Here is a 10,650-nt window from a genome sequence, read left to right on the forward strand (position 1 = left end):
TAAATCGTCTTATAAATATGGTATATTTATTTAATATAGAGTAATTGGGCTGGTGTGGGAGGCCTTTGCCCCCCACGGCTCTGTTTTCTGAAATTATCTGGACCCTCCCCATAACAAATTCCTAAATACGCCACTGGGTGGGTTCCTTAGTTTTGAAAATAATTAGGTATAAAATACAATTGTCATGGGCGTTTCAAAAGACCTCGGTGACACTGGACACGAGTACATTTTCGGAGAATGGAAACAGACTAATAATATACGTGTTATTGTGACTAACAATGTATTTTTATGAACGAGAAATTATGTGGTAATGGACAAACAAAACCTCGCCCGGAAAATCATGAAGTTCGACACTACCACTGGTTTCTCCAATAAGTAATAAGTAATAACACAGTCTAATAAAACATTAGCTGCGACTTATGGAACGAACCGAGTGACCGAGGAGCAAGCTTTACTCTTTAGAGCTAACGCGATCAGTCAACGGACGTACGGGAGACCGTGTTTGGTCGACCCAAAGAGTAGCCGTGTTCCGTCGGTGTCTGCACTGCGTCATTTCGTCGTCGCAGAGGGGGCTGTCGACGCGAGAGGGGGAAACCGCCCGCTTCCTCTTCACCCCGCGACCGCTTCCCGGCGTACGGCCACCACCGGTCGCGCCGAGTTGGCCAACGGCAGCTGGTAGCGGTGAGTGGGGAGTAGGGACAGCGCCGCCGCCGACGCCGCCGCCGAGGGTTTTTCGGTTTTGTGTTTTTTGCACCGTGGTTACGGATAGTATGATACGATCTGACATCTGACGCTTTCCGCGTACACGGGCATTATGTCGCACGGCAATGTTGGTCTCGCAGTGCCGTTCGCATGTTTATGATCCGTGAAAGTTCGTCGTGTTATGTTTTCAATCCGATGGGCTTGTAATATCGAAGAAATCACAAAATGGCGACAAGCGACGACGAACCGATGCACTTGTACGAGGTGTTCCAGAACTGCTTCAACAAGATCGCGAATAAACAACCAGGTTGGTGTCGTTACTTTATTGCCGCTGGGGCTGGTGGTGTAAAGCCGTACGGACTCGCTGGACGTGTTCCGGGCCCATTTGTATAATTCATTTTTTGTTTTTTTTATCTCCATTACATCGCCCCCCGACTTTCCGTCGACCGACGCGTTTTTGTACGTCCGCGCGTCGTCGTCGATGTGTCCCGAAATTATTCCCGTATGCGACGCGTTTCTTTTGTGGCAACACGACTACGCTCGGTCCTCGGTACGTCCAGGCTGGACATGTCCCGAAATACTTTGACCCGTTCATTTATCATTTACTTAGGTTGTAAACGCTGGTCGAGCGACGTATGTTGTGATGAGAATATTCGATTCGTCCATTTCGTATTAATATGTTGGTTATGATTACAACACTCTCCTATTTTATAATATTGTACTCAAATTGTCATTATTTTATTTCCACGATTAACTCTGTATACGATTGTGATGGTGAAAACATATCCAAACCCAATATTAGGATTGTATCGCACATCACTAATTATCATCTAATTATTGTTCTTGAAGTCCATACTTTTTAATTATGAAATTGGTTCACAAACCTTTTCCGATCATATAATTTATATTCATTCCCATGGTTTAATATATTTAGCCATATTCATACCTACGTTCATAACCATATTTTTTATTGATTGTGACTTATAGCTTCATTCATGTTACCAATTTGTACAAATAATATTAGGTACCTAACCCATTTATATTATAAATATTTAATTGTCACATAAGTAGGTTCATAATATTATTGAAATGTTCAGAAAAAAATCGATTGGGTAACATCATCATTAGGTGTTTAAATTTTTGTTACGTTTCTACTATTTTTTATTGTTTACCTAGGTATATTTATTTAAAATTATGTTGTAGGTACCTATTGTTAGAGTTTGTAAAATTCATCAGCCTTTAGGTTTTGTGTTTCGAAATACATTTAATTTTACTACAGTGTTATTATAATTTTACTCATGGTACAATATTGGTATGGTTATTTTTTAAAAAAATTTTCCTATACATTTTTTTTATATTTCGCATCTTTTACAAAAATAAAAAACCACTTAAAATCGGTTTTAATTTCAGATTTATTTAGGTATAATTTATTGAAAAATGTTTATTTGTAGATAATCAAATAATTTATAAGTTTGGTTGAGTAAACTTAGCCTTAAATATTTTGAATGTAACTTACAATATCCGGTTTCATGAAACAATATCTAATTACCTTAGGTATTAAATTATTAATTCCATAGATAAATATATACAATGTACCTAATGAGTTAGATAATGGATTCACAAATGTTTAATAGCCAATTCAGTTGTTACTACACAATATTTAAAAACTTACTATTTAGTATCACAATCAATTCGAAACTGGATTATTTGTCAATTGACCTATTATCAAGTTAAAATATAAAATCATTATTTAAATAATTTGAATATTTTATTGTACCTACGTTTATCATTAAAATGTATAATGTGTACCTAGTTAATTAAAATTGCTTATTAATTATTCCTTGTGTTTTTATTTCTGTTACAGAAAAATCTGGATTTCAGCCACCATACAATATAGAAAATGGAATGGTATGTTAATTTGTCACTTGTTACTTTGTACATTCTTTTTTGAATATTTTAGTAATAACTTTTAAGTGATCCTCCTCATGTATTCCTCTTTCATCATTTTACCTTTTTTTCCCATTAGTTATAATTATTAAAAATTATGATTTGTAAGTTATTTATAATTTATTTCAAATCTAAAATACTAAATAATATTTTTTTTAATTATTGGTTGGGGTACTTCACTATTTAGTTTTAATTGACAAATAAATAAGATACAAGAAGATCTGAAGATATATTTTTTTTTTATTAAATATTGTTTTAGGCATATGGTAATAATTTTGCATCTGGCCCTGAAACTTTCAGCCCAGATTCTCCATATTTTCCATTTGGTAATACTCCACGTAAGCCTCTTCCAACAACTACTGCTGGTACTGCAGTTAAAAGAAAAAGAGAGGTAATAAATTGTTACATAAAATGTTAATATTTTTTACCTAGGAGATATTTTTAATTATAGTACATATTAGGTGTACATGTTTATAACTACATCTTACTATCATTTCTAACTATTAATAGAAGCTATTAATCTGCTTATATACCAGAGATCAAAACTATTTATATTTTATATTTATTTGCATGAATATCTATATATATATTGTTAATTTCATTTATCTGCATTACTTTTATTTGAAAGTTTTAATTTTATATTTCCATTTATGCTTTTTAGTCTAATAGTTTCAAAGTTTTTACGAAATAAAAATATAAATACCTATTAATTTTCCTTTTATGCAAACTTTTTATATTTAGTCAATTTTATTGTTAGGTAATGTGGTCATAATATTAATTTTTTTTTATATTTATAACTACAAAATATAGATAAGCTTAGTAGTAATTGTAAAATTTGTAAATTATTTTTGTTAAAACAAAAACCTAATTTATTATATTATTTAAGAATAATTGAGATATGTGTATTCATATTGAACTTTATTTTTAGATCTAGTGGTTGTTTAGCTGGTTTATTTTTTATTAGTTTATATAATAATTATTATTGCATGTTATAAACAAGTAGATTTTTTTTTGAAATAATTTGTTCATATCGTTTGGTCATATGTTATGAAGTTAACATTGAGATATTATCTAATTTCCACTTAATATTATGACGTTTGGTAGCCTAACAGGGAAGCACACTGTTGTTCTGTAAATTAGAAACAATAAATAGTAAGTTAAAAATACTCAAAATGCAGATTTGAGATAGAGCTGAATATTTCAGATTGCGAAAATTGTATGAATCACCCCTCCCCACTTCTTAGAGCTTGATGATACTAGAGTCACTGTGGTAATAAATACAAATGAACAGTTGAACGGAAATAGTTTTAAAAAATAATTAACAAATTACATTAATTTTGCGTTTTTTTGCTGATACACAATTTTTCTGAAGTGTGAACATTTATTATAGGAAAATTGTTGTAAAACATTTTAACGTTAAAAACTAAAGCCATAGGTAGATAATAAATTTCTAACACTGCATTTAAATTTTAAATAATTTTTAAAAGTACCTAAAACATTTTTAATACAACACATATTCGTAGGTCACATTACTGATCACCATTTGTTACACCTTGTGATATAAGTGATAGTATTAGATTTAAATTTACCAAATAATAACTTACACAATATGGAGTTTTCTTAAAAATTAAATCTTTTATATAATCTCTAGAAATTATTAAATTATTAATTTCGTTTTGATAAAAAGTAATTAAAGCATTAAAAAATTTGTTGAACTTTTACTAGCAAGCTTATTCGAGTGAATGATATTAAATTGTATATACATAAACTATCGATGTTTTTATATTAATAACATATGAGTATTTAAAATTGTCCAAGACGAAATGTTGTGTCCGCCTAACGTACATCAGGAAATTTACGTTCAGTTTTTACTAATCAGATTCAATTTTGTTTTATTAGTTTTAATATTAGAGTGAATTCGACCAACTAAAATATAAGATTAACCGTGTTTACACGTAATTTTTTTACCATATTTTTATTTTTATTCGATTTATGAGAATTTAAAAATAGTTAATATATTACACAATTATAACTTAAAAATTGAAGAGTAGACTCGTAAAAACACAGATAATGTTCTTATCTTTAACTTTTAAGTTTGATAGTATAGGTCAATTTACTTTTTATATTTAAGCTATCAACTCAAAATTGGTTCCGCTGAACTCAAATTTGGTATATTGTTCGTTTGTTTGCTAGATGGTAACAACAAATGCGGGTTTCACATCATTCTTAGGCAATTTAAAGTAGGTACTATAATATTTGAGATTCTAAGTTTCGACTATAAAGAAACGAAAATGTTAATTTACGTTTTTTAAAAATATCTAGTTCAAATTTAGCACAACAGTTTTGTATATAAAAAAAAAAAATATTTAAAATTAAAATTCTATTTCCTAACAAAAATGTCTAAGTTTTAAAATCTTCCTTTATACCTATTAGATATTTTTAAAATTTAAATCCTTAATGCGGTGAAGACAAAACCTCTGTTCCGTGATGCAGAAATCACTCTGATCTATTTTAACTAATTTTAATTTGTCTAAAATCAATCAACATGATATAAAAGTATTGGTATATAACCATTTACATTGTTTGTTTAATTGTGTAACAATGTAACATAATTAAATTATATTAATTATCTTTATTTCGTAATTTTTTTAAGCTAATAAGTAATAACCTTAGTAGTTGATGTTGTATCAAGAATAATAATCAAAAATGTATACACCTACTTCCGATATATTTTTTCAAAGTCATTGTACGTCGATAAAATTATAAACTAGATACAGATTACTGAGTACAAATTAAAAAAATCTTCGCTTCACTATTTGTTGCCTCTATTTTATACCCATGCGCACCATAGACAATTTTAGTTCAGTAGAATCAACTCTGTATCATAAGTTTAAGTATTAGAGTGAATTCTCTTATTATCAAACTTCAAGTTAAAAACATTATTTGTGTTTGTGTTTGTGATAGCTTTTCTTACGATATTTACATTTTAAAGCGAGATACAAGCATTTTTAAATTGTAATAATTTACATACTCATATAACTTGCAAAAAAGCGTAAACAAGCCCACGTTTAATTTTTAAACACATATAATTTTCTGAATTTTAAGTTTGATAATAGGTAAATTCATTGTTATAGCATAATCTATAACAACACATTCTTCTTAATTTAGTTGTTAGTAATTTTTCTAAAAACATAGGTATTCGCGTTACAATGTATCCTAGGTGTCGAGTGTACCTACCTTGTTATTAAGTAGATCACTGTAACTAATGGAAACGTTAAATTTGAATGAATTCAATGACAAAAAATTGTATCTAAAAAAATTTCGATTAAAAACGGTATTTCAGCCTTTAATTATATTTATCATACACCAAATAATTCGCAATTTCGACGATATTTTAAAATCAAACGTCTTTAAAAAGAAATTGTGACTAAGTATTTTCCATATTTTTAATTTATGTACGAAAAACGTATGAGAAACCTTGTCTTAAAGTTTCATTAATTTTAACAAAAATTGTATTAATCTACCTAAGTCAAACATTTAAATTATCCATAAATAGCTCAATTAGAGTAAAATATTTTAAAAATGTGATCATGTCTTGAAAATGCATAAATATATAAACATTTGTTGAACATTTTAAGTCTACGGTTATTCTTTATTAAAATAACAAAAAAAGGTGGGCAAGTGGGTGTTGCTCTGCTGTACAGTAGGTTACAAGTGGGTCATTGTAATGAATAGTGTTAAATTTGAATTCAATGATATAATATCATTGTATATGAAAAACAATTCTGAGCGAAGACGGCCAGACAGCGTATAATATTATTAAGTATATTTGATGTTATTATTGTGAACAAAGTAATTTATATACCTATTTACGTGGAATCTTGTTTTAAATTTTCAATCTTTAGATATAAAAGTTGAACATTTTATACATTTTTGACTTCAAAATAATTATTCAACTTTCAATTTGATTAATTTTGTCAAAATTCGAACTTTAAAAGCTTAAAAAAAAATTGTGCCTATGTATTTTTAATATTTTTCAACTGCTATTGTAACAATATATCAGGAGCTTTGCATTAAATTTTCACGCTTTTTTACTCAACAAAAAAAAATTTATTGATATTCATAGAAAAAAAGATGGGTAAGTGGATGTCGCTCTGCTGTACAGTAGGTTACAAGTGGGTCACTGTATAATGGATACTATTAAATTTGAATTCAATGATATAATATCACTGTATAAGAAAAGTGATTCTGAGCGGAGACGGTTTGTCAGGCTAGGTATTAGACATACCTATTATAGGTATACTTATCTATAGTATTAAAAAAAAATTGACCTATAATAGGTATCAATAATAAATTCCAAATTAATCATAACACAATATCCATTAGGTAACGCGTTATACATTAACAACAAACTGTGGTACTATCATAGATATATAATAGTATACTTTAGAAGTTTCAAGTACCCATAAACTTAAAACAAATTGTCGGTGTCGTATGCTATCTGCCGTATCTACCGAAATCCGTATTGACGGTATCGATATTATGGGGATTGGTGGCGGTGATTTCCTATCTTTGTCTAACACACGCACAACATAAGAATTTAGACGTATTTTTTGTCCAACGTACCAATGTACCTATTGATATAGTGAAGCGATAAAAATTCTGAAAACAGATTTGAATTTGTCGTCAAGTCTACTTGAGATCGGTCAGTCCACATATTTTATATTATCCCCCAAAATCCTAAAATTATTGTATTATTAAAGAGTAATTAAAAAAATTTCATATTCCATTTTTTGGAGAAGTGTAAATCAAAAAATCAAAAATGTAGACTGACCGATCTTTTTGTATTCAAAATACCGTATTGAATAATTTCAAAAAAAAGTATTTAAAAAGTATTCGGAATACTTAAGACTGTATTCGGTATACTACTCAAGTCTGGGAAACTATTTCCACACAAGGAGCAAAGATTTTATTCTACCCACCCACCCACCCACAAAATATTTTATAAGACATATAAAAAAATTACGTTAAATTAAATTTTGTCTATTATTTACTTAACATTTATATATTATACAATAACAGAAGGTACATTTTTTAAGACGTTTGAAGTTAATATATCAAGTTATATAACACATAATATGTACCTATTATATTAGTTTCTAGATTATTTTCTTATTTAAGTTATTTTTTAAGATTCTGAGAGGAGAAAAACGATGTTGGTACTGGATTTTCTACTTTAGCATTTTTTTGCTGATAGGAAAGTGAATCTAGTTAGTATTTTGGGGGGAGGGGATAAAAGTAAAAAATTTCGAATAATTTTCAAAAACGTGTTAAAAACTAAAAAAATTAAGGAAAAAAGGTGTGGATGTCGCTCTGCTGTACAGTAGGTTTCAAGTAGGTCACTGTATAATGGATGGTATTAAATTTTAATTCAATGATATAATATCATTGTATACGAAAAATGATTCTGTGCGGTGTCGGTTTGTCGGTGTGGATATTTATACTGTTATTACTTATTATTAATACGATAGTCGGTAATTTGCATAAATATTATAAAATTACAACAAAATAACTAATATCGTTATTCTTGGTTATTTAATAATATGTAATTTCCTCCAAATTTGAACATAAAATAACTTTTTTTTTATTATTATTAGAAAAAAAGAATATATTATATTTTATACAATCTGTAATAATTTATACAATATAGGTAATAGGGGGGTACAAGTATATAAGATGGGATGGCGTGATTAAAGGGGGGGACCAATTACCCTACTTAAAAATGATAAAATAACTATAGGTAGTTTTATTTTTTTGAGATTTTTTATTACAGAATAACTTATTTACGTGGAAAATACTTAAAAGTTTTCAATCCTTAGCTACAAAAGTTGAACATTTTTAACATTTTTGACTATACAATAATTTTTAAATTTTAAATTAGATAAATGTTGTCAATAATCGAACTTTAAATGATTATAAAAAAAAAATGTGACTATGTATTTTTAATATTTTTCAACTGCTATTTAAGCATTATATACATATCCTTTGTATTAAATGTTGACGATTTTTGGCCCAACAAATAATATTTTCAGAAAAATTTAATTTGGTTTTTTATAGACATTTTTTTGTGGATAAAGGTAGATTATAACTTTATAAAGAATCTTGTATTAGATTTTAAAATATTAGATTTAAAAAGAATAATTTTTAGGAATTTTTAACTGAAAATAATTTGCAAATTTTCGTGATTTTTACGCCTTTTGTCAAAATTCGAACTTAAATGCTTGTTATAAAAAAAAAAATTGCGACTGGATTTTTAATATTTTACAAATGTCATTGGAACAATATATAAGAGTCTTGTATTAAATTTTCAAGTTTTTTACCTACTAATAAATTTTTATTGACATTCATTGAAAAAAAAAACAATTTCAGAAACTGTAAATGTCCGTAAACAGTTCAAAATAAATCAATATTTTTTGAAAATTTCATCGTGTATAGATTACCTTATATAAACAACCAGTGAAAATTTCATGTATCTACGGTCATTTATTTTAGAGTTATACCAAAAACCAAAATCGTTTTTAACGAAAACCAATTTTGCATAAAAGTTCCGGGTTTTCCTTAATTTTTCTTTTCTTTTTCCCTGCGCTTTCGAAAACTACTACGAGCATTTTTACTTTTGACTCCCTAAAGTACCAATTAGATTCATTTTCCTATCAGAAATGATACTGTTGAAGAAAATTTAAGCATTTTTACTGTCCTAAAAGGTGATGAAAGATACAAAAAAAAAAAATTTTAAAAATTTTAAAAAATATAGGTTATCATTGTAAAATCAATACATTCATCACGTCACTCAGAATCTAAAATTAGAATTTTACGCAAAGCCAATTTTCAACAAAATCGATGTATAATAAAATAATAACCGTATATAGGTAGGTACATGAAATTTTCTTACCGAATATATTGGCAAAATATTTTGATTTTTTTGAACTATTGATAGCTATAACAATTTTAGATTCTGAGTGGAACGATGAATGTATTGATTTTACAATGATGTGTGTTTTTTTATTTTTTTTTTTATTTTTGTGTCTGTCATCACGTTTTAGGACAGTAAAAGTGCTTGGATTTTCTTCAACAGTACCTTTTCTGATAGGAAAGTGAATCTAGTTGGTACTTTGGGGGGTCAAAAGTAAAATTTTTCCAATAGTTTTCAAAAGCGCCGTGAAAAACAAAAGAAAAATTAAGGAAAAACGGGAATTTTTACGCAAAATCTGTTTTCGAGAAATTAAATCATTCCTAGGGTACAGTTCGAGTTCTTGCTCCATGTCAGTTGGCTCACAAGTTGGCTCACAAGTTGGCATTCCTCACCGGGCAGAGTCTCAGACGTTCGCCCAACATTGGATTGGATGAGTTGTTATACTTCCTTTAATATACCTTTTTTTCTGATAATATGTCATTCAACTATAATTGATGTGTAATAATATTTTTTTATGAAAAAATATTTAAATTGTAATAGTTGTTGTACTTCTGTTATAAATATTAATGTTGCCGTTTATTTTTTTATTGATTTTTTAAGTTTGATTGATTTTTTTTTCAATTAAATTTCTTCTTGACTTTATAACCTTTACTGTTTTTAAGTTATTACAAATAAATTAATTTACTACCAACACATGTTTAGTATCTTATTTGAATGTTTGTTGTTATGGCGTATAGATTATCATAACTCAACTGCTTAAGACTATATTTTGTATTGTATTCTGTATTTCTATACAGTCTATGACACTCCGGTATATACAATATATACCAGATCTGATCTCAGGACTTTTAGGGCTCTGCCGAGTATACAATTGAGTGGTCTAAAATTGAAGATCACACATTTCAAAAGTTTGGAAAATATTGTAGTATTCTGAGCGATGAATGTATTTATATTAAATTCTGAGTGGAACGATGAATGTATTGATTTTACAATGATGTGTGTTTATTTATTTTTTTTTTTTATTTTTG

At 28.2% G+C, this 10,650-nt stretch overlaps 1 protein-coding gene across 3 annotated transcripts in view; it reads left to right on the forward strand.

Moving 5' to 3' along the window:
- The first annotated feature begins 697 nt into the window (after positions 1–697).
- The window catches only part of LOC100162653 (protein daughterless), a 35,934-nt gene continuing 25,981 nt past the window's right edge, over positions 698–10,650 (forward strand). The window contains exons 1-3 of one of the 3 annotated variants that reach the window (XM_016808434.2): positions 698–1,009; positions 2,567–2,610; positions 2,909–3,040. In XM_016808434.2, the coding sequence (XP_016663923.1) occupies positions 928–1,009; positions 2,567–2,610; positions 2,909–3,040 (258 nt within the window). In that variant the 5' untranslated portion in view covers positions 698–927. The remainder of the gene's footprint in view (positions 1,010–2,566; positions 2,611–2,908; positions 3,041–10,650) is intronic. The other 2 variants (XM_016808438.2, XM_016808436.2) reach the window with 2 other exon arrangements.

The sequence above is a fragment of the Acyrthosiphon pisum genome, chromosome X (genome assembly GCF_005508785.2).
Source record: "Acyrthosiphon pisum isolate AL4f chromosome X, pea_aphid_22Mar2018_4r6ur, whole genome shotgun sequence".
In the NCBI taxonomy this organism is placed as follows: Eukaryota; Metazoa; Arthropoda; class Insecta; order Hemiptera; family Aphididae; genus Acyrthosiphon; species Acyrthosiphon pisum.